Consider the following 23,884-nt stretch of genomic DNA (forward strand, 5'->3'; position numbering starts at 1 on the left):
AGTCCCGGCATTCTCCTGCCGAGGGGGGCACCCCCTCATTCCTCATGAGCTCTCCCAGTCTGCAGCTGAACCAGCGGCAGGACGCTTTTCCTCTCTGGGGTGTCGTGTGTAAAGACAGGATAGATTTTGGGGGCAGATGAATATGGACGTTGGTCTGGGCTTCTCAGGTTTTTGGTGTTCGAATACAAGGCTACTTTCCCTTGTGCAGTGAACAGCTACTTACTTACGATATTTTGTATACCCTTGCTCTAAAATATGCGTACTTGGGAGGTTTGTTTGCATTGTTTAATTTCATTCAATTCAGTAAATACTGCCATGCCCAGATACCAAAGCTGCATCCGCAAACAAATCAGACAGAAACTCCTTGTCCTCATGGAACATGTAAACTCTCTATTTACAGGAGACAGATAACAAAATAAATACATTTTGTATTATGCTAATAGATTATATAGAGCATTATATGGCAAATTCTATAGAATAGGATGTAAATGTGGAGATGAAAACTTGTTTTTTAAAAGGTGTACATGTCTTTGCATGGGAGAGCCATAAAGGAGTAAATGTGTTTACTTTCTTTGAAGCCAGGCAGTGGGGTTCTAAGAAACATAGGTAGATTGCCAAATCACAGTGGGTCATCTGGGAAGAGAACCACCATGACATGAAAAAAAGGGCTGTTTATCCCCATGTTACACAGTCGTGCAGAAGCCTGAGAAGCAAGGAGCTGGAAGGGGTGGCTGGAGAAAGCCACTCCTAGCCAATCCCCGCTAGGGCGCCGCTGCCTCAGGGCCACGCTGGTTGGCACGTGGGCAGGTGGGTAGAGCAGGAGTTGCTACTTTTCCCTCTCTGGCCTTCCTGGAGCTCCTCTCTTCGCGAGGGGTTCCTGTGGGGCCACACTGATGCAGAAGAAAACCACCCTGGCACCAGTCTTCTTCCAACCTAAGGCCTGTCTGAAGGAAGTCAGGGGGGCATCAAATGCCTTCTTCATGGATCCTCTCGCTTTCACTGCATTGGGCCTGAAAGTCACTCTGCAATGGCCCTGTGCCACAGATGTATTTTTTTTTAAGTTTATTTTGAGAGAGAGGGAGAGTGCGAGCAGGGGAGGAGCAGAGTATCCTAAGCAGGATCTGCACTATCAGTGCAGATTCTGGATGCCGAGGTGGAGTTTGAACTCATGAACCATGAGATCGTGATCTGAGCCGATCTGAGCCGAACTCGAGTCCCACTCTTAACCAACTGAGCCACCCCGGCGCCCCCCACAATGTGTATTTTAACGGATGGGTAAGATCTTCAATTTTTATCCCCGTTCTCGTGGTCTCTTTAAAGAATATACACCTGGAATGAAATCTGCTCAGGCATCAGTCTACCTGCCCTCGGTTCCCACCGAGTGATGGAGGCTGCCACCCTCTGTCTCCATACTTTGTCCCCGTCCTGTCCCCCAGGCGCCACCCTCCGTCTCCATGGACGTCCTGTCCCCGGGCTGTCCCCGCCACGTACCCCAGGCTCCACCCTCCATCTTCATGGACGTCCTGTCCCTGTGCTGTCCCCCGCCACGTCCCCCAGGCTGCCGTCCTCCGTCTCCATGGACGTCCTGTCCCCGTGCTGTCCCCGTCAAGTCCCCCAGGCGCCACCCTCCGTCTTCATGAACGTCCTGTCCCCGTGCTGTCCCTCGTCAAGTCCCCCAGGCCGCCGTCCTCCGTCTACCCCTCCCTCATTCCAGTTCTCCATCTCCATCCCTGGTCCCGATCCTTTAATCAGACCTTCCCGGGGCACCACCGGTAGGATGTAACCCGCTCTGGGCGCCCGCGGCTCCGGGATCTCCCGGAAGACCCAGGTCCTCCAGGAATCTGGATCGCCGGGAGCGACGTTAAGCCACAAAGGGTCGAGGCCCTGGCCTTGGGTAGGAACCTCGGAACCCTGCGATCAGACCGTCCGGCCGCCGCGCCTGCGCCGCTCCCCGTGGCGACGGCGCCACCGCGCACGCGCACGCCGCGTCCCGGAAGGGTTTCCGGGTCCCGGCGTCGACCCGGAAGCAGCCCGGCGGTGGGCGGGAGAGGCCGGCGCTTGGGAGGGGAGGTCGCGCAGCACAGCTGTTGCCGGGACGATGGCGGGGACGGCGCTCAAGAGGCTGATGGCCGAGTACAAACGTGAGTGCGGGGTCCGCGCCTCCAGTCTGGGGACCCACTCCTCTCCCCCCCCACCCCGTCCGTCCGCCCCGTGTCCCGCGCGTCCCTCGAGCCCGCGCCCCGTCTCTGCCGACCCCGGGCCCTGCGCCCCCCTTCTCCCTTCCCCGGGCTCCCACCCGGCGGTAGAGTCCCTGCTCGGGGACGCCCAGGGCGCGCACGGCCGTGTGTGGCGGCCTGAGTTGGTGGAGATGTGGGAGCCGTGGACGCCGAAAGCACTGAGTCATGCCCGCTTGTTCCCGCGTAGGCGCGGGGACGGGAGTTTGGTCCTGGGAAACCGTGAGCCCTAACAGTCTGCAGTCCTCTTCCTCCGCTGCGCCCACTGCCTGCTCTTGACTTCATACACGAACTCGTAAAGGGAACGCTTGTAAAAGGACAGTCAGCATCACTACTCCACGAGTTTAGAAATGCGTAAACAGTTCCACGCAGCCTTTGTTTTTGTCTTTGGCTCCTTTAGTAATTTAGAGGACTCCCTCATTCCAGCCTTGCAGGAAAACCGGAATTGCTTACTGAGAAGCTGAAACCAAAAGCGTATCGAGAAAAAGCGCATTGTGATGCATTTGGGGCGAAAGGTCAGATTTGGCTTTCTCTTTAATAACGGAACAGTTTTTTGAGTAGTGCCACCTGTCACGCTTCCTAGGTGGTGCCCAGAGAACCTCCTTGGTGCTTTCCTCGCCAGGGAAAGGTTCTAATGTTTGGGGAAAGCAAAGGGAGAAACGAAAGACGAAGAACATTCCGTGTTCTGCCTTTTTACAGCCCCGTTGGGAGAGTTGCCAGGAGAGGTCATGGGTGAAACGGATGTGTGGCAGGTGTCGTGAGCTGCTGGTGGAGACAGGGTGGTCGCCCGCTTGTGGGTAAGAGAGGGTCTCTGCAGCCGCAGTCCCGGTTCAGCTGCTGCTTGTTAGCTCTCCGGCCCAGGCCTTGACCTCTGCACTTCGGTCCTCTGGGAAGGTTAATGCTTTTCAGGATACTTGATAGATAACTCTGATTTGGGTAGCTGGTGTTGTTAGGGTGACATTGAGAGTACTTTAGAAGAAAGTTGAAAGTAAACCAAAATAATGACTGTGATAAAAACAATTGGTAAAAATGCACGGAGCTCAGTCCCGTAACCGGGTTGGTGGCCCTGCTCGCGGAGGGTCCGTGTTCGGCGGGAGCACACCAGGGTGATTCACGCGTGGGCTCCTTAAATGTTTAAACACTGCTCGCTGCCAGTGTCCCCTACAGTGGGAGTGCCTTTGAGAGACTTGGGGGCAGAGTATGAACGGAGGGTTGGGTGGGAGTGGGGCACTGTTGCCTGTGTCCTCACGGGAGACCTGGCCGGGGGTCATATGTGTGGGAACACCTGTCATTCCTGCCTTCGCCGTCCGTGCTTCGGTGTCTGTCTTAGGCTGTTTAGCCCTGTTTCTAGACTTGGAGAAAAGGTTATTTTCTTGTGTCTTTAGGGAAGCAATCTGTTAAGCCTGCAAGGGGAATTAAGTTCAGGCTGCTGCTTCAGTCCAGTCTCTGCATCGTTGAACTTGTATTTCCTAAGGATACTGGCGGTAGCAAAGGTTACTCTTCCCTTTACTGTGCTTGCAGAAACTTCATCCGTTATTTCAACCATGTTGTCATTGTGCAGTAATAAAACACAAATGACACTTGACTTCCAAAGCCGTATCACAGAAGGGTATCGTATGCATTTTTATGTGTTGATGTGACTTCTCGGAGTCTGTGGGAAGGCAGAGCCCTGAGGAGGTCTCCTGAGCTCGCCGGCCCCTGGTGATCCTGTCGGACGCTAATCTGGGCGCTGCTGTGAAGGCCCCCCCGCAGGTGTCGCACGCAGGTTACTAAACAGCCGTCGTGCAGGTAGGGAGATCATCCTGGATTACTGGGGTACAACCTGTTAACCACACGAGGCCCCAGAACAGAAGAGGCGGGAGAGGAGAGGCAGGAGGGGGCGTCTGAGGCGTGCAGAGCACGAGAAGGACTCCACCTGCCGTGGCTGGCTCTGAGGCGCTGGAGTGGCCAGGAACAGAGGGGCGTGGGTGGCCCGAGAACGTGAGACCCGTCGCTGGCCGACAGCAGTGAGGACCGGGAGCCCCCGTCCCACGGCTGCAGGGAACTGGATTCTGCCGCCAACCTGAGTGGATCTGGGCAGTGCCCTGCCTTGACCGCTGCCCTGTGAGAGTAGATCCACCTGCCCCTTCTGACACACGGAAACCGTGAGGTCATCGGTGGGTGTCGTTTTAAGCCGTTGGGTTTGTGGTGATTTGTCCCATCAGCGATAGAAGATGAATACAGTATGTTACTGAGGGGGTTCTGTGGTTGCTGTATCTTAGAAACATCGTAAATTCCATTTAGTGATTCTCATCTTGTGTGAATTAGCATCCGGTTTGTCTTACCACATCGTAAGGTGACTCATTCGTTGTAAAGGTGGACTTTACAGGAACGACCTTTCTGTGAAATGGGGTTTCAGTGGATTGGGATAGGGTTCAGGCATACTTTATCGTATTTGGGAATAGTCACAGGCCTGCAGAAATTTCGAGGGGGCGGAACCTTGGATATGATTCTGTACAGCCCCTGGTTTTCCAAATTGTGTAGGCAGTTGAGTAACAGAGGCGAAACGATTGGCCTGGCTCCTTACAGCCAGGAAAAAGGAGAACCAGAAAAAGAACCCAGATATTTAAAATTTTTTTTTTTCAATGTTTATTTATTTTTGGGACAGAGAGAGACAGAGCATGAACAGGGGAGGGGCAGAGAGAGAGGAGACACAGAATCGGAAACAGGCTCTAGGGTCTGAGCCATCAGCCCAGAGCCTGATGCGGGGCTCGAACTCACAGACCGCGAGATCGTGACCTGGCTGAAGTCGGACGCTTAACCGACTGCGCCACCCAGGCACCCCAAGAACCCAGATATTTTAAATGGGTGTCTTTGCTTGACATTCTGTCGTCACCCATCACCCAGCCTTCCCGAGAAGGTTCACAAACAGGTGTTGGGTTCTGGGGGTTTCCTTAAGAAGGCTAAGTGGCTAACAAAAGTCTGCTCTGTCGCTGTTCCGGAGGCCTGGCGTCCCGACTCAGTGTTGGCCGGGCCACGCTCTGCAAGCTCTAGGGAGGAGTCCCTCTTGGCCTCCTGGAGCTTCCGGTAGTTGCTGGCAGTTTTTGCTGTTCCTTGGCTTGTGGCAGCGGAACTCACATCTCTGCCCGTCGTCCCTCTTCTGGAGGTGCCCGTCATAGCTTTAGGACCCACCCCTATCCCATGTGACCCATTTTAACTGCAGTCCATCTGCAAAGCCCCCATTTCCAAACAGAGTCACATTTGGAGATTCTGGGGGACATTGTTCAGCCTAGTTCAGCGTTGAATAAGAACCTCAAACTTGCTCGTGTAAAACTGACCTCCTGCTCCTCCTGCACCATTGCTGCTCCCACAGTCCCCGTGTCTCTGTTGGTGGCAGTCGTGTTCTTCCAAGTTTTTGGGCTCAAACCTTAGATTGACCCTTGATGACTCACTTTTTTTTTTTTTTTTTTAAGTGTATTTGTTTTGAGAGAGAGAGCACAAACTAGGGAAGAGGCAGGGAGAGAGAGGATCTCAAGCAGGCTCTACGGCACAGACCCCTCCATCTCAGGAACCGTGACACCACAACGTGAGCTGAAATTGAGAGCTGGACGCTTAACTGACTGAGCCACCCAGGCGCCCCTGTGTGTAGCTTTTTTAAAAAAATTTTTTTAAATGTTTGTTTATTTCTGAGACAGAGAGCATGAGTGGGGGAGGGGCAGAGAGAGAGAGAGAGAGAGAGAGAGAGAGAGAGGGAGGGAGACACAGAATCCGAGGCAGGCTCCAGGCTCTGAGCTGTCAGCACAGAGCCTGATGCAGGGTTCGAACTCATGGACTGTGAGATCATGACCTGAACTGAAGTCGGACGCTCAGAGGACTGAGCCACCCAGGCACCCCTGTGTTTAACTTTTAAAGGAGCAGCCTAGGGGCGCCTGGGTGGCGCAGTCGGTTAAGCGTCCGACTTCAGCCAGGTCACGATCTCGCGGTCCGGGAGTTCGAGCCCCGTGTCGGGCTCTGGGCTGATGGCTCAGAGCCTGGAGCCTGTTTCCGATTCTGTGTCTCCCTCTCTCTCTGCCCCTTCCCCGGTCATGCTCTGTCTCTCTCTGTCCCAAAAATAAATAAACGTTGAAAAAAAAAATTTTTTAAAGGAGCAGCCAAGCTATTTTTCTGACTGGTTGTACCGCTTTACATTTCTGCTAGCAGTGTATTAAGGAGTTCCACTGATTCTCCTCCCCTGTCCACACTTCGTATGCTGGGTTTTTACATATTTAGCTGTTCTAGAGTGGTATGGTATCTCATTGTAGTTTTTATTTTAAAACATCTTAATTCTGCCATTTTCTGTCCTTGTTTTTCAAGTTCAGTTTTTACCTTAAGTTTATTTACACTAAAAAACAAACAAACCATCACAGTTCACTCATTTCTCCCACCCTCCCACTGCCTTGCCTCTGGCAACCATCAGCCTGTTCTTGGTATCTATGAGCTTATTTTTTTTAACGTGTATATATTTTAGGTATGTATAGTACATATATTTTGATATATATATATTTTCTTATCGTATATAACCGATTTTTTTCGGTTTTCCAGTACATATATAAAAGTATGTTTACACTGTACTGTAATCCATTAAATGTGCAATAGCATTATGTCTAAAAAGAACCAATGTACCTACCTGTGTTTGCCCCATCGCATATCAGCTGCTTTGTTGTAAGTTGATTTGACCATATACGTGTGGGTTTATTTCTGGGCTGTTTTGTTTCTGTAATCCACGTGTCTGTTTCTATGCCATTTCTACACTGTTTTTTGTTTGTTTTTTTTTAATTTTTTTTTTTCAACGTTTATTTATTTTTGGGACAGAGAGAGACAGAGCATGAACGGGGGAGGGGCAGAGAGACAGGGAGACACAGAATCGGAAACAGGCTCCAGGCTCTGAGCCATCAGCCCAGAGCCTGACGCAGGGCTCGAACTCACGGACCACGAGATCGTGACCTGGCTGAAGTCGGACGCTTAACCGACTGCGCCACCCAGGCGCCCCTGGACTTTTTAATAGTATTAATTCTTCCATTCCATGAGCATGGAGTATCTGTCCATTTGTGTCTTCAGTCTTTCATTAATGTCTTGTCATTTTCAACAAACAGGTCAGTCACACTCCTTGGTTAAATATATTCCTAGGTGTTCTATCTTTTTAATGCAATTATAAAAGGGATTTTTTTTTTTTTAATTTTACTTTCTCTTTCTGATAGTTCACTATTAGTGTATAGAAATGCAACAGATTTTGGGGCACCTGGGTGGCTCACTCGGTTAAGCATCAGACTTTGGCTCAGGTCATGATCTTGCGGTCTGTGAGTTCGAGCCCCGCGTTGGGCTCTGTGCTGACAACTCGGAGCCTGGAACCCGTTTCAGATTCTGTGTCTCCCTCTTTCTCTCTCCTCCCCCACTCATGCTCCGTCTCTCTCTTCTCAAAAATAAATAAACGTTAAAAAAAAAATTTTAGAGATGCACCAGATTTTTACGTATTGGTTTTGTACTGCTCAACTTTATTGAATTTAACGATTTTCTGATGCCGTCTTTAGGGTTTTTTAATGTATAATATCTTGTCGGCCTCAGATAGTGACAGTTTTGCTTCTTTTCTTTCCAATTTGGATACTTTTTATTTCTTTTTTTTTTTTGCCTAAGCGCTCAGGCAAGGGTTTCAAATACAATGTGGAATAACAGTGGTGAGGATGGGTTTTCTTGTCTTGTTCCTGGTCTTAGAGGAAAGCCTTTCAGCGTTTCACTATCGAGTATGGTGTTGGCTGTTGGTTTTTCATCTCTGGCCTTTATTATGTTGAAGTATGTTCTGTCTGTACTTACTTTGTGGAGAGTTTTTATCATACGTGGACATTGAATTTTGTCAAATGCCTTTCTGCATCGATTGAGATGATCGTATGGTTTTTATCCTTCATTTTGTTAATGTGGTGGATTACATTGATTTGCAGATACTGAACTGTTCTTGAATTCCTGGAATAAATCCCACTTGATCATGGTGTAGGATCCATTTAATATATTGTTAAATTCAGTTGCTAATATTTTGCTGAGGATTTTCACATCTGTGTTTACCAGGGATATTGGCCTGTGACTTTCTTGTGGCAATCTTGTGGTTTTGGTATTGTGGTCATCCTAGTTTCATAAAATGTTCCCTTCCTCCCCTCCCGTTTTCTTTCTTTCTTCTTTTCCTTTCCTTTCTTTTCTCTCTCTTTTTTTGGAAGAGTATGAAAAGAACTGGTATTAGTTAATTCTGTTTTGAACATTTGGTAGAATTCACCAGTGAAGCCATCTGGTCTTGGACTTTTGTTTCTTGGGAGGTTTCTGATTATTGATTCAGTCTCCTTACTAGTAATCAGTTCAGATTTTCTATTTCATCATGATTCACTCTTGGTAGGTTATGTGTTTGTTTATCCATTTCTTCTAGATTGTCCAATTTGTTGGCACACAATGGTCCATAGTAGTTTCTTATGGTCCTTTGTGTTTCTGTGGTGTCAGTTGTAACATCTCTTTTGTCATTTCTTTCTTTCCTTTTTTTTTTTAAGTATGCCCCATGCTAGGCATGGAGCCCAATGCAGGGCTTGAACTCATGACCTTGAGATCAAGACCTGAGCGGGTGTCAAGAGTTGGCCACATAACTGACTGAGCCATCCAGGCACCCCATCATTTCTGATGTTTCTCTTCTTGAGTCTTGTCTCTGTCTTGGCGAGTCTGGCTAAACGTTTAGCACCATTGTCTTTTCAAAGAACAGCCCTTAGCTTCACTGATCATTTCTATTGTCTTTTTAGTCTGTTTCATTTATTTCTGCTCTAATGTTTGTTATTTCTTTCCTTCTACTAACTCTGGGCTTTGTTTTTTCTTTTTTCTAGTTTCTTGAGTTGTAAAATAAGGTTTAGTTGAGATTTTTCCTGCTTCTTGACAGAGGCATTTATCACTATGAACTTATCTCTTAGAACTGCTTTTGCTGCATCTATAAATTTTGGTACGTTACATTTCCTTTTTTGGGGAGGGATCATAAGGTATTTTTTTATTTCTCTTGATGTCTTCTTTGACTTATTGGTTATTCAGTAGCATGTTGTTTAATCTCCACGTATTTGTGAATATTCCAGTTTTCTTCATGTAAGTAATTTCTAGTTCCATACCGTTATCAGAAAAGATGCTTTATATGATTTCAGTCCTTCTAAATTTGTTAAGACTTATTTTGTGTCCTAACAGGTGATTTGTCTTGGAGAACATTCCACTTGCACTTGTGAAGAATGTGTATTCTGCTTTTGTATGGAATGTTCTGGTTCATCTGGTCTAATGTGTCATTTAAGGCCAGTGCTTTCTTATATGTTTGTATGTAAGCGGGATATTAATGTCCCCTACTGTTGAGTTGCTGTTTCTCCCTTTAGGTCTGTTAACATTTGCTTTGCATATTTAGGCGCTCCTGTGTTGGGTGTGTAAATATTTACAAATGTATTTTACTGTGGGAACGGCTCCTTTAGCATTGTGTGATGCCTTTCTTTTGTCTCTTTGTTTGAAGTCTATTTTCTCTGATACAAGTATAGCTGCTCCAGATTCCTTTTGGTTTCCATTTGCATGGAACAGCTTTTTTTCTTTTCTTTCTTTCTTTTTTTCAATCTCTTCACTTTCAGTGTGTGTGTGTGTGTGTGTGTGTGTCCTTAAATTTGAAGTGAGTTTCTTATAGGCAGCATATAGTTGGGTCCTATATTTTAATCTATTCAGCTCTCTGTGTCTTTTGGTTGGAGAATTGGGTGCATTTACACTTAAAGTAATTATTGACAGGCACGTGCCTGTTGCCATTTTTGTTGTTTTCTGACTGTTTGTAGTTTCTCTCTGTTCCATTCTTCTTTTCTGTTATCTTTGTGGTTTGATGACTTCGGTGGTATGCTTATGTTCCTTTTCTTTATTTTTTGTGTATTTGCTACAGGTTTTTGCTTTGTGGCTACCACGTGGCTTACATACTACAACTTCTGTACAGTCTATTTTCAGTCGATAATAAGTTTGATCCCATTCTAAAGCTCAATACTGTTATTCTCCCTTCACCCCATATTTGATGTTTTTGATTCACACTTTACATTAAAAAAATTTTTTTTTAATGTTTTATTTATTTTTGACAGAGAGAGAGAGAGAGAGAGAGAGAGACAGAGCATGAGCGGGGGAGGGGCAGAGAGAGGAGGAGACACAGAATCTGAAGCAGGCTCCAGGCTCTGAGCTGTCCGCACGGAGCCCGACGTGGGGCTGAAACTCAAGAGCTGTGAGATCATGACCTGAGCCGAGGTCAGACGCTTAACCGACTGAGCCACCCAGGCGCCCTGACACTTTACATTTTTTTAATGTGTGTGTCCTTTAACTAGCTGTTGTACTTATATTTTTACTACTTACTTTTTTTTAACCTTCATGCTAACTTTGTAAGTGATTAACCCAGTACTTTACTATATACTTACCTTTCCAGTGAGATTTACTCTTTCACATGTGTTCTCGTGAACACCCTTTCTTTTCAGCTTAAAGAATTCCCTGTAACAAGGCCGGGTTAGTGGTGATGAACCCCTTTAGGTTTGTTTCTCTGGAGAGCCCTTTACCTCTCCTTCACTTCTGAGTCGTAACTTTGCCGGGGAGAGTATTCTTGGTTGGAGATTTTCCTTTCAGTGCTTTGAATGTATCGTGCCTCTGCCTCTGGCCTGAAAAGTTTCTGCCGAAAAGTCTGCCGATAGACTTAGCATCACGTACATGTACATGACAAGTGGTTTTCATCTTGCTGCTTTTAAGCTTCTCTCCTGGCTTTTACTTTTTGGTAGGTAACTATCAGGTGTCTTAGTGTGGGTCTCTCTGGCTTCTTCTTCCTTGAAACTCTCTGGGCTTCTTGGATCTAGATGCCTGTTTCCTTCCCCAGATTAGGGAAGTTTTCAGCCATTACTTCTTCAAGGAGATTTCTGACCCTTTCTCTCTCTCCTCCTCTGGAAGGAGATCCAAATATCAGTCTGGATCCAAGTATTAGTCTACTTGATGTCTTATGAGCTCCTAACTGTCTTCACTTTTTTTCACTCTTTTTGCTGCTCTCATTGACTGAGTTCCACGGACCTCGAGTGGCTGATCCTTTCTTCTGCTTCATCTGGTCTGTATTTCAGTTCAGCCGTTCTGTTGTTCACTCTGCGATTTCTCTTTGGTACGTTCTTATATTTCCCATCTCTTTGTTGAGGTTTTGTGTCCATCGGTTTTTCTCCTGTTTGGTGAGCGTCTTCGTGACCATCGCTTTGAACTCCTTATCAGTAAACTGTCTCCGTTTCACTGAGATGCTTTTTCCTGAGGTTTTATCTGGTTCTTTCCTGGGAACATATTCCTGTTTGTCCATTTCGCTGGACTCTCCGAGTTGGTCTCTATACCAACTGGGAATACTCCCCTCTCCTAGTCTGGAAGGAGCGGCCTCGTGTAGGAGATGAACCTCGTCATTCAGTCCCATCCCAGCTTTCGGTTGTCACTCAAACCTTCGTGCTGTCCCAGCACCTGTTGTGTCTTTGATACCTCCCGCAGTGGAGGGTGTGCCAAGACTTGTCATTGTCCCAGAGCGGAGGGTCTCAGCACGCAGATTCAGGGTGACTGGAAGCCAGGCCCACCGGCAGCAGCTTTTTAAGGTGTGCATATATGTACAGTCCTGTGGGGCCTTAAGCATAAGCCCCACTGGTCACCAGAGCTAGGCACTCTGCAGGTGTCCCCAGTATGGCTGTCACAAAAATCGGGACTCCAGATGAGTGTGTAAGTTCTTTTCTGGGCGATGCCAGTGAGCTGGTGCAGGGCAGAGGGAGAGTGCCAAGGTGGTGCCATAGCCGTATTTTCATAGAGAGCAGCTCTGTGGACCGTGGAATGTGTGCCAGACCTGAAGACTACCTCTCAGCTCCAGGACACGCAGAGAGGCCTCCTTCACAGAAGGATGGGGGAGTGTGCCTCAGCCTGCCCTCTGTGCAGTGCCCTGGGGATGGCAGCCTGCCAAAAACCGTTTCTCCGACTGTGGTAGACCCATCAGACCCAGGAATGCAAGGTCCCCTGGCCACCAGCACCAGACGATCAAGGGACATCTCCCCCCGGTGGCAGCTGTAAAAAGCAGGGTGCCGGCTGTGTGTAAAACTCCCTTCTGGGAGACATCACACTCTGGATTTCGGCAGAAGGTGAACGCGAAGATAGCGGCTGCCCGCTGAGGTCTCTGGAAGGGATCAGGTTGGTCCCAAGATGCACACCTAATCAGAAGCACACCCCGCAGGCTGCAGTCCTCATGGTCAGCTGATAGCCCTCCTGCACAGAAAGACCGGCCTCTTGCTCTCCCCGGGGGTGGTAGCTGTTTAAGAACTGCTTCTCTGTTAGTTAGAGTCCTGTGGGACCCAGAGCCAGGCGATGTAGAGATGTCCCCTGGAAGCTGTCGCAAAATTTGGGGCACCAGATCGGTTTGAGCTCCTCCCTGTGTGACTCTGATTGTTACAGGTTCATGGGACCAGCAGCTCCGGTTTCCCTGGCCTCCAGAGCCAAGCGATCAAGAGGTGTCCCCTAGGTGACAGCCCCAGAAATCAGGGCACTAGATACGCGTAAAGGCTGCCTTCAGGTGGATGCCAGTGCCCGGGAGCACAGCGGAGGGAGAGGCAAAGATGGCCCCCCAGTCTCTGTCCACAGAGGACAGTGTTCCGCCAGGCTCCTGATGAGTGTGATAAGTCAGACGCCTGCGCCCCGGCGGCCACTCAGATGCCAGCAGGTGCACCCGTGAGTCTGGGCGTGGTCCACGGGCTGCCTGGGAGCTGGGCCCTGGGGAGGGCCAGTCCCCGCCCCAAGCCCTTGAAGGGAGGTTTCTCACATGGCTCCCGTCTTGGGGGTCTTGGGATGCGAGTCCCGTAGGATTTCAAAGCTAGATGATTTGGAGGTTCGTTTATGCAAGCGTTCGTCTTAAAAGTTGGGGTGCTGCTGTTCAAACCCTTTACTCCTCAAGAAGCAGCTCTGGGTTTTGAGTTCCCTCCTGGTTGTGAGATACTGTGCGGGGGTCACGATGAGATTGTGTCCCAGCTTCTGTTGGCCACCTCAGTGTGGTTTTCTTCTCATTTGCTTGATGTGCAGTTATGACCCAGCCAGCCTTAGTGTGTTTTGGGGAGCGGATTGTTCCGTTTGTAGCTGTAGACTCCATGTTCGTGGGAGGAGGGGCGCCGAGGGTCTCACTGCGTCGCCATGTTCTCCTTGTGGCTTTGATTTGCGTCTCCCTTGTGACCGATGACATTGAGTGTCGTTTTGTGTGTTTATATGCCATCATAAGTGTCTTGAGTCTTTTGCTGATTTTTAATCATGTGTATTGTTTTCTTATTAAGTTGTAGGAGTTCTTCATATACTGTAGCTACAAGTCTTTTGTTGGATATTTTGTAAATAGTTTCCCTTAAACCATGGCTTGCCTTGTGTTAAAAATTATGGAAGAAAAACATGATTTTATCTTACCAGTTTTTTTTTTAAGTTTACTTAGTTTGAGAGAGACAGAGACAGCGCGAGTGGGGGAAGGGCAGAGAGAGAGGGACAGGGACAGGGACAGGGAGAGAATCCCAAGCAGGCTCCGTACTGTCAGTCCAGAGCCTGTGGTGGCTACTTTTTAAGCCACTGTTAAAAATGTTTTTAACGAATTAATATTCTCAAGGGGTCAGTGGCATAGTTTTTGCACATTTCTCTGATACTAAGATTTTGTTTTTCTTTTTGAAGCTGTTTTTGTGAGTAGACACCAAGCTGTCAGTGCAGGTGTGTATTTTGGAAATAAAACGAGTGTCGCAGAAACGTCCCCCGTGTTACTGTAACTTCCCTGACCACTAGGTGCCGCTGTCGAATAAGGATGCGGCTGGGACTGCAGCCCGCCGGCTGCCCCTCCCTGGAAGGCCCTGGAAGGAGGGCGCGGGAGGGAGGCTCCAGGCGTGGGTCCACAGATGAAGAATGAAGCAGCCCTTTTTGGAGTGAGCCCCCCCACCAGGTCCCTGGAGGATGAGTCCCCCACACCCAGCAGTTTATCACTCCTCTGTTTTAATTTGTCCGATGTTATGCGAAGGTGATTGGCCTGGATTTCAGATGACTGGGTGTGTAGCTCCTGGTGAGCTGGGTTCTGGGCTTCCCTCTCCCGGTCGGCTGTCACGCAGACACCCGAAGGGGGACTGAGACGGTCAGGGTGTGTATTACTGCGCCGAGGGGCTCAGCCTTCCTGGCACTCGACCTCAGTTGCACTTGACTCCTGCCTCCTCGCAGTGTTGGCTGCCTCGCCGTTTGTCCCGCGGCACTGGCCTCGCGTTGGGGCCCTCGCTGCCCCTTCCTCTTCCTCCCGCGTGCTGGGCTCTGGTGCCCTTGGCAACAGACGGGGCTCTCCCTGTGCCCGTTCTTGTTTCCTGCTCAGGGTTTCTTAGCAGGTGTTACTGGTGCTTCGAATGAAAGAGTTGTCCTCGTGTGCACTTTCTTTATGGCCCCTTCCCCCTAAATGGCAGTAGCATTCCCCAGTCACCGTGGACACCCGATGGCGGCACCCGAATTTCCCAGTGTCCCCTGGGAAAACTCCAGCAACTGCCACCAGGTCCCCGCGGCTCCACCTGTCCCTGGGGACACAGCCCCCTAGTTTCTCCTGCTAGTGTCCACTCTCCCTTGAGCTTCAGACTCGTCTGAGGTCTCTCCGCTGGTCTGTTTTCTAGTCTCCACCTTAATGTGTTTAAATGAGAATTCTTGCTTTCCCCTCAGACCTGCTCCTTCCCCTCCCGTCCCGGTAATAGTGCTGTTCGCTTAGTTGTTTGGGCTGGGGACCTGGGACCAGTCCTCACATGTCACACCCATTTCGTCCCTGTCTGCGGGACAGACCCCCAGAGTCGCCACTCTGACTCAAGCTGTCACCTTCCCTGCCTGGACTGTCACAGTAATGGCTTAAAACTGTTTATTAGCCTGAAATACAGCCGGCATAGGGTTCATGTTCAGTTCGGTGAACTTCTCAGAGAGAGCATCACCACCCAGATGAGCAGGAAGGCTGCCAGCCCGCCAGAACCCCACTGTGCGGGGCCCCCACTCCACCAGAGCAGCTCTGTCTTCATGGGGTAGTCACTGCTTTGCTCTGTGTTTCCACCTAAGCATGCATTCTTAAACATTGTCGTTTAGAGTGCCTTTTTTTTAATGGATGTAATCCGTCTATAAATGTAGTTACATGTTGTCTATTCTTTTTTTCTTTTTAAAAATTTATTTATTGTTGACAGTATGAGAGCAGGGGAGGAGCAGAGAGAGAGAGAGAGAGAGAGAGATTGAGAGAGAACCTTAAGCAGGCTCCATGCTGTCAGCACAGAGCCCGCTGCGGGGCTCGATCTCAAGAACTGTGAGATCATGACCTGAGCTGAAACCAGGAGTTGGGCCCTTAACTGACTCAGCCACCCAAGCACCCTGTGTTGTGTATATATATCTGGCTGTGTACGCATATGTACAGTGTATTATGTGTCGTGTGTGGTACGGGCCTGGTTTCTTTTGCATGACTGTGTCCCGTGTAGCTGTGTGTCATTTATTTTCACTTTTGTTCCACTGTATGAATTCACCACAGTTTCTTGACCTCTTCTATTGCTAGATATTTGGGTGTTTTCATTTTTTTTTTTTTTTTGGCTGTTACGAGTGATGCTGCTGTAAATATACAGCAAAGACACAATGGAATATTTCTCAGCCATAAAAATGAAATCTTGTCATCTGTGACAACATGGATGGACCTTGGGAGCATTACGCTAAGTGGGATAAGACAGAGAAAGACCGGTACCAAATGATCTCACGCATGTATGGAATCTTAAAAACAACTCACAGGAGGAGAGTACAGGTTGGTGTAGCCATGGGGGGTTAGCAGGTGGACAACATGGGTGAAGGGGTCAGAATACAGACTTCCAGTTATAAACTAAGTCCAGGGGATGTCACGTACGGCCTGGCGATGAGAGTTAACAGTGCCGTGTTGTGTATTTGAAAGTCGCTAAGGGGCTAGATGTTAAAAGGTCTCATCAAAAGAGAAATTTGTGATTGTGTGTGGATGGCTGTTAACTTGCCGGACTTTGCTCATTGCAGAATATATACGAATATCGGCTCCCTGTGTTGCACACCTGAGACTAGTATGACAGTGTAAGTCAGTTCTGTCTCAGTTGGAAAGAAAGGAGCCCCCCTCCGGCATCACCTTCACCCTGAGGCCTTTCTTGCCTCAGGTGGGCGTGTGTCTTTGTATCACTTTACCACCTCCCTCACTACATTCTTCAGTATGTCTTTTCATGTATGTGGCCTTACTTACTGGCTGTCTTCCTTCACTGGAACGGAAGGGAAGCCCGTGGAAGGAGGGGCCTTGTCTCTCCTTCACCACTGCGTCTGCGCTGGCCGGAGGAGTGGGGCCTGGCAGCCACGGGGGTAGTGGCTGGCCACTTCTAGTCCAGCTGGCCGAGGGGAGTGTGGACACCACTGCCCCGGGGCTTCGTGCAGCCCCTCAAAGCTTCAGATAGGACCAGAGGGCAAATGTAAGTAAATACCATTTGGATGAGTGATTCCGCGATTAGAATTGTAACTGGGCACTTTTCAGGACATCAAATTATGTGGCAAAACAGAGACGTGACACGCTTCCAGGCCAGCGGTTAGAGCAGTATTTTGATGACACCGGTGAGGTATTTAGTTAGAGTGTCCTGTGTTTACAAGGTGTAGATTCACCGTGGCCCTTCTCTCGGCCTCTCTCGCTTGAGCTGTTACCCACGGGGGGAAGTGTGGTCTCTGTCTCTTTAGGGAGAGTGTGAGCTGTTACAGCGTCAGACCCTTTACTTCCATCCAGTGACATTTCGTCCCCGTCTTCCTCCGGAGACTGATCCATAGGGCGGTGGCAGGGGGCTAGAGGCTGCTGCGCGTGCGGCCAGGTAGTTGGTACCTGGGTCTGCAGCACTTGTGGTCAGGTGGCAGGTTAACTCCCGGTGCGTGCGCACGCGCGTTTCTGTGTGCTTGTCCCCCGGAGAGGGTCGCGGGCTCCCGGCGACTCCCAGCGACCTCCTTTCCCACCCGATGGTCCCAGTTTACATTCGTGCCCGCAGGGTGTGTCTGTGGCTCCTCGGCTGGGGGGAGGCGGCCTTCTGTCCCATCTGGACGCTCGGGCTCCTGGGCTGCTCCGCTGGGGGCACTGTCATCCCATCGTGGCCTTAGTTTCCCCACAGTTAATGAGTTGAGCACCTTGTGACATGTTCCTTCATTTTGTGACGTGTCTTCAAGTCTTGTGCTTGATTTTCTTTTGGGTGGTTTATGTATTTTTATTGATTCTGAGCAGTTCCGATACTAGCTCTTTGCTGGTTATGTCTGTAGCAAATACCGTCCTCTCTGGGGCTTCCCTTTTCGTTCTCTTAAAGGTCTCTTGATAGCAGAGGCTCTTAGTTTCAGCGTTCTTAATTTCACCCATCTTTTCCTTTGATGGTTGGTGCTCTTTGGCTTTACCTTTGTAGTTAGTCTAAATTATTTATTGTTTTATATTTCATAAAACAACTGAAACTAATTTTGGGGGGAGTCAGCTTTATTGAGATAAAATTTGCACACAATTAAATGTGCTACTTAAAATATTTTTTTTAATGTTTATTTTTGAGAGAGAGAGAGAGACAGACAGAACGGGAGTGGGGGAGGGGCAGAGAGAGAGGGAGACACAGAATCTGATAAGGCTCCAGGCTCTGAGCTGTCAGCACAGAGCCCGATGCGGGGCTCGAACCCACGGACTCTGAGATCATGACCTGAGCCGGAGTCGGACGCTCAACTGACTGAGCCACCCAGGCGCCCCTCAACTTAACTCTTTTTCAAGAAGTCTGGGCTGTTCTCAGTTGTTTGCATGTTTGTGTATCTTTTAGAGTTACCTTGTTTGCATTCGGGCAAGAAGACCTGTTGGGATGTTGGCTGAGGCTGCACGGAATCTGTAGGTGCAGTTTGAGGAGGATTGAGAACTGTAATTTTGAGGCTTCCATCCATGAACTTGCTCGAGTCTCTGCTTGGGAAGGCCTTCAGAGCCGTGGCGGTTCTCGCATGCTACAGGTCTGCGCAGCTTTTAAAAACTTACCTGTATGTGTTTCCTAGTAGAGTTGACGTCTTTTTAAGATTATTCTAGTTTGCTCATACATAGAAACACATTCAGTCACATGTCTGGACCTCGTAGTCAGCAGTGTTGGCAAACTCACTTCTTCTAGTGTATCTTCTGATTCTTTTGGACTTCGGGCGTATGTGACGTGGCATCTGTGAGTAACGATGGTTTTACTTCCACTTTTCGGAACCTTACGGCTTATAGTTATTTGGCAAGCGTTTGGCAATTTTATGGCCCTTCAGAGAACCAGTTTTTGGTTTTGTCTGTCTGTCTGTCTGTTTCTTGCCACATCAGCAATGTCTTGGGCGCCTGGGCCCGACAGGAAGTGCATCTCTGGCCCGATTCCCTACTCCCGGGTGGCCACCCTTCTTGCCCAGGACTGTTCTTCTCTCGTCACTCGTCCGCGTCTGTGTGCGGGTTTGGGTTCACTCTGGAGTCTTCCACATAGAAGACGAGGAGGCCAGGGCTTGGGACGGCGTTTCTCGGTGGCGGGGCTGGGCCTCAGTCTCTCGGCGGCCACTGGTCTTCGGCGGTTGCCGAAGTGCCGCCTGCTTGCTTCTTCCTACTTTCGTTCTCGGCGCTCGGGCCTGACGCTCCGTGGGGTGCCACGTCGGGGGCTCACAGATTGAGTAGAGTGGCGCCGGGGACCGACAGCTTTGCCGTGCGTGCTCCGAGTTCTGGTTCACGAGCGCCGGTCGGTCCCTCGTTGCTCACGCTCAGAAGGGCCCGTGCCGCCGCTCACGGCGCCAGGAAGCACCATCCGGTCGGAAAACTGGACGCTGTGCTTGACGTGTGAAGTTGAATCGAAACAACCGGCAGGGGTATTTTTGAGAGATAATTGACCCCTTCGGTTTCTGCATTTGTAGGATGAAAGGGTTTATAGCTCCAAAATTCTACGTTTTGCTGCCGTAAAGAGCCGCGTACACAGTCGTTGTCGGAAACGTAACGGGAATAGGCGTTCACTTTGGACAAACGGGGTTTTAATCTGTTAATGTATATACTCCACAGTTGATGTTTGGTTAGAATGCCAGCCTGATGCTCATTCTGTTTCATAATGCTTTTGCTTTTTCATTTTGTAGAACTGACGCTGAATCCTCCGGAAGGAATTGTGGCGGGTAAGGCACTAAAGTTGGCTTCTTTGTAATTTACTTCTGATCGCCAAAGTGGCCTTCTAAGTTAATTGTGGAAATTTTTTTTTTGTTTTTTGCAGGTCCCATGAACGAAGAGAATTTCTTTGAGTGGGAGGCGCTGATCATGTAAGTTAGTTATATGTGCTGTTAGTTTCCAAGACGTTATTGGACATCAGAGCCCGGAATCCAGCCAGCAGCAGGGCTGTGCTCAGAAGTCTCCGTTCGAAGAAAAGGCTTCACGCACCTGTTAAATTGAGCTCTTTTGGGGCGCCTGGGTGGCGCAGTCGGTTAAGCGTCCGACTTCAGCCAGGTCACGATCTCGCGGTCCGTGAGTTCGAGCCCCGCGTCAGGCTCTGGGCTGATGGCTCAGAGCCTGGAGCCTGTTTCCGATTCTGTGTCTCCCTCTCTCTCTGCCCCTCCCCCGTTCATGCTCTGTCTCTCTCTGTCCCAAAAATAAATAAACGTTGAAAAAAAAATTTAAAAAAAAAAATAAATAAATAAATTGAGCTCTTTTTTAGTCTGCTGGTCTGAGTAGAAAACAGCAGAGACGTATATCCCGAGAAATGAAAATGTTTCCTGAGAGTCAATAAAAAAGTTTTGTCATACTTTATATTTGCAGAGTTTTAAAATAATAAGTTTTGAATGTTGAGTGGCAGTGCTGGGTTAGCCTCAAACGGTATCGGTGGCTTTGACTTCGGGAAGTCCCTAGGAGCCCACGGGTTTTTTTTGGTTTATTTTTTTTAAACGTGTATTCATCTTTTGAGAGAGTGAGAGAGAGACAGACAGAGCACCAGCTGGGGAGGAGCAGAGAGACAGAGACAGAGACAGAATCCGAAGCAGGCTCCAGGTCCGAGCTTTCAGCACAGAGCCCGACACGGGGCTCGCACCCACGAATTGTGAGGTCATAACCTGAGCTGAAGTCAGATGCTTAGCTGAGCCACCCAGGTGCCCCAAAGCCTGCAGCTTTGAAGGGGGAAAGGCCCCCGGGGGGGGGAGGGGAAGGTCCCTTGGGTGCAGGTGAGCCTCCGGCCTGCCCCCTGTGCACCTGCGCTTTCCTCTTCCTCCTGCTCTGTCTCCATTCAGCCCCTCCTCTGCTGCTGCTTTCTTCCTGTGCGTTGCATGGCCTTCCATTGTCCCTGACCCCAAGACATGGCTTTGTTCTAAGGAGAGCAGTGTGACTCCTGGCCCTGTTCTAGAAAGATCCTGACTGGATCTCGTGATCTTTCACCTGGTGATGTTGCTTAGAGCCACAAATGGATCCCCTGTTCTAGAGTGTTCCAGGGCCCTATGAGCCAGGCCCTTCGATTGCCTTCTGTCCCCTTCAGATGTACATTTTTGACCATTCCTAGATTTACCGTATTTTCAAATAAACGTGGTTAAGTAAAAGTTAGGAAGTTGGGATTTATCCTCAGTCTCTCAGGTTTCTCTTCGGCACGATGAGACCTCTCAGGTGGCCAGCACGTGTCGAGGCTGGGTTCTGGGGGGTTGAGACGTGCTCTCAGGGGAGGGACCGGGGCTGTGGCCGCACACGTCCTCGCTCTGTCTGCGCATGCCCGTTGCGTCCGCCACGTGAGTTCTTACTGCTTCCCGTGTTCGAGAACCACATTGCTGGCAAGTGTTGTCTGTGGAGGTGAGATAATATGGAAATGGATGAGAAAAGGAGGCTTTTCTGGTAAGCAGGATATTTAAAAATCATCAGTAAACATTGTCCAGAGGAAATACAGCACGCCTAACATTCCCTGATAATTTGTAATACCCTGATCGCTTGGGCCTGTGGTACCCAGTTTTTCTTGTGTTTAAATGTTTCTGGCATGGGGACGTCTTTACAGCCTGTCTGGGTACGTAAAAGGGTGTTGTAGCTTTTGTCCCCTAAAGCAATTCTAAACGGGACGGGGCGTCTCCTTGTCAGCAGCGTCCCGCGTCTAGTGGGACATGGCATTATCTGCTGTGTCGGCTGTAGGTCCTTTGATTTTTAAGGAGACAGGAGATTACATCATATGAACGTGATTTGTCACCGCCATTTTTCACGTACCGTGTCATGTGTGTCGTTTCTGTGCTAACGTGGACACAGGTGCACGGGTTCCTGTCAGTGGGCCCCCCGTCTTACACGACACTGGCCTCTGCACATCAGCAGACTTCTTTAGAAGCCCTTTAAGGGACACGTCAGGCCCTCAGAATGGTTTCTAAAAAGGTGTTTGTTAAAACCTGTTAGCATAACCGTTACTAACTTTAGATCAACACTGTAAAACGAATATTTTGAAAACCCATGTTAGCAGTTAGATGCAAAGGCAGCAAAAGCAAAAAGTAAGCAAGTAGGATTGTGTCAAATGAGAAAGCTTCTGCTCAGCAAAGGAAACCACCAACAGAAGGAAGAGGGAGCCTATTTGCAAATCACCTGTCTGATTAGGGGCTAATACGCAAAATGTAGAAGCGCCTCATACACCTCACAAGCAAAAAGAGAAACAGTCTGATTAAACGGTGGGCAGAGGATCTGAACAGACATTTTTCTAAGCAAGGCCTCCGGACGGCCGACGGGTCCATGGAAAGATGCTCAACGTCACTCATCACCAGGGGAAAGCAAATCAAAACCTCAGCGAGATTCCGCCTCACACCGGTCAGAATAGAATGGCTGTCACCAAAAAGACAAGAAATCCGAAGTGTCGGTGAGGGTGTGGAGAAGGAGGAGCCCTCGTGCGCTGCTGGTGGGAACGCACACCGGGGCAGCCGCCGTGGAAGACTGAACGGAGGTTCCTCAGAAAGTGAAAACGAGAGCCACCCTTCCACCCGGCAGTTCTGCTTCTGGGGCTTTACCCAAGAGAAGGAAACCACCATTCAAAAGGACGTCTGTACCCCCGTGTGTACCGCAGCGTTACGTGCGACACCCGAGACACGGAAGCGGCCTGAGTTGGTGTCCATCGGTGGATGAATGGATGGAGGAGATTGGGGTGCGTGAGATGGGCAGAGGCGGACAGAAGGTACCGCGTCCCGGCTACAGGCGTGTCCCAGACGTGCTGCCGTCCCCGACCTCGTGGTGCGTGTTGGAGAGTCTTCAAGACGGTAACTCTTGCGAGTTGTCGCAAGAAAAAGATCGGTGGCTTTGTGTGGCGACGGATGTTCCCTGGCCTCACTGGGGTGACCGCGTTGCAGCGTCTACGGATCCGGAGTCCTCGCGCCCCACGCCTGGAACAGAATGCTCCCTGTCAGGCCTCGGTTTAAAAGGAGGTGATGAAGCTTTCTCAGCTGGAGCGCTTTTGTGTTTGAATGGGGCTTTTGCCTTCGTGTGGGATTCCCCTGCTCCAGGGTCTGCTGAGCCTGTGGGTCTTGGTCCTGTTCCAGACCCTTTTACAAACAAGAGGCCGTTTACAAATGTACTTAAAACATCTATTAAGGAATTAACTGTCCTCCCGGCGATTGGTCTCACCCTGCTTTTTGGCAGACAGCTGGCTGGATTCCACTCCTCAGTGATAGCTCTGCTTTGCTTTCTTTTTATTCTTTGATTGTCTGCAGAGTTTCTTTGTGCGCCGGCGTTTCTAAACCCGTACCTGCCCCATTTTCTGGGAGGCAGGGTGCCGCGAGCTTTGCCGCCCTGCTCCTCTGCCGGGCCTCCGTCTCTTGTCAGTTGTGCGGTGGGGAAAACCGCTTTTCGGGGGCTTGGGCCACAAGCACGGGGTGCCCGTTCTATTAGGGTTCCCGTCTGAGGACGCGGGTGCATCCTTGGTGACCCCAGATCTCCCCCCGAGAGAACGGGAGGGAGGGTGTAGGATGGGAGCGGGAGAGCTAAACGGTAAAATTGCCCCAGCCGCTTCTTTGATTGAAAGTAGAAGGCAACCCCGATGGCTTTTGGCTGAGCCGAACGGCCAAGAAGGGGGCTGGGGCTGCTGCCATCAGATGAACAGACGTGGGGGACACTGCTCGTAATTCGTGTCGAGAGCGGTCTGACCCGGCAACCCCAGCCTTGGGGGTCTCTTCAGCAGACGGTGTTCTGAAGATCTCTGCGTGAGGTGTATTTCTGCATGCACTGCAGTAATTAGAAAATGGAAACAACATTGTCCAACATAGTTTATGAAACATCCGTACTGCCCAACGTCGGAATGCCGTGTAACAGCGACAAGGTTCGGGCAGAATCTCTATGATGCTGGCCCAGAAAGGCGTCCGTCGTGTGTCGTTGGGTGGAAAGAGCAGATTAGGGAACAGCGGGCCTAGACCAGTGCCGTCCGTGGGGATGATTTCCTGCCCCCGGGACACTCAGTGGCATCTGGAGCTAGTTGTGGTTGTCACAGCTGGGGGACTAGGGGAGTCCACTGCCAGTGTCTGGGGGGAGCCGCGGAGCACCTCGCCGCGCAGACAGCACAGGCCCGTCGGGCCCGAGATGCCGGTGCTGAGGTCGAGAAACAAGTTTTGCCCGTATTAGGTGTATAAGTTGAAGGTTCTGG

At 49.7% G+C, this 23,884-nt stretch overlaps 1 protein-coding gene across 5 annotated transcripts in view; it reads left to right on the plus strand.

The window, feature by feature from the left end:
- Positions 1–23,884, plus strand: part of UBE2G2 (ubiquitin conjugating enzyme E2 G2) — a 49,986-nt gene that overhangs the window by 7,458 nt on the left and 18,644 nt on the right. The window contains exons 1-4 of one of the 5 annotated variants that reach the window (XM_045501151.1): positions 2,031–2,141; positions 2,661–2,749; positions 19,401–19,436; positions 19,532–19,577. In XM_045501151.1, coding sequence (XP_045357107.1) covers positions 19,537–19,577 — 41 coding nt within the window. In that variant the 5' untranslated portion in view covers positions 2,031–2,141; positions 2,661–2,749; positions 19,401–19,436; positions 19,532–19,536. Of the gene's footprint in view, positions 1–2,000; positions 2,142–2,660; positions 2,750–2,941; positions 3,032–19,400; positions 19,437–19,531; positions 19,578–23,884 lie in introns of those variants that run through there. The other 4 variants (XM_045501149.1, XM_045501150.1, XM_045501148.1 and 1 more) reach the window with 4 other exon arrangements.

This window comes from Leopardus geoffroyi, chromosome C2 (assembly GCF_018350155.1).
Source record: "Leopardus geoffroyi isolate Oge1 chromosome C2, O.geoffroyi_Oge1_pat1.0, whole genome shotgun sequence".
Classification (NCBI taxonomy): domain Eukaryota; kingdom Metazoa; phylum Chordata; class Mammalia; order Carnivora; family Felidae; genus Leopardus; species Leopardus geoffroyi.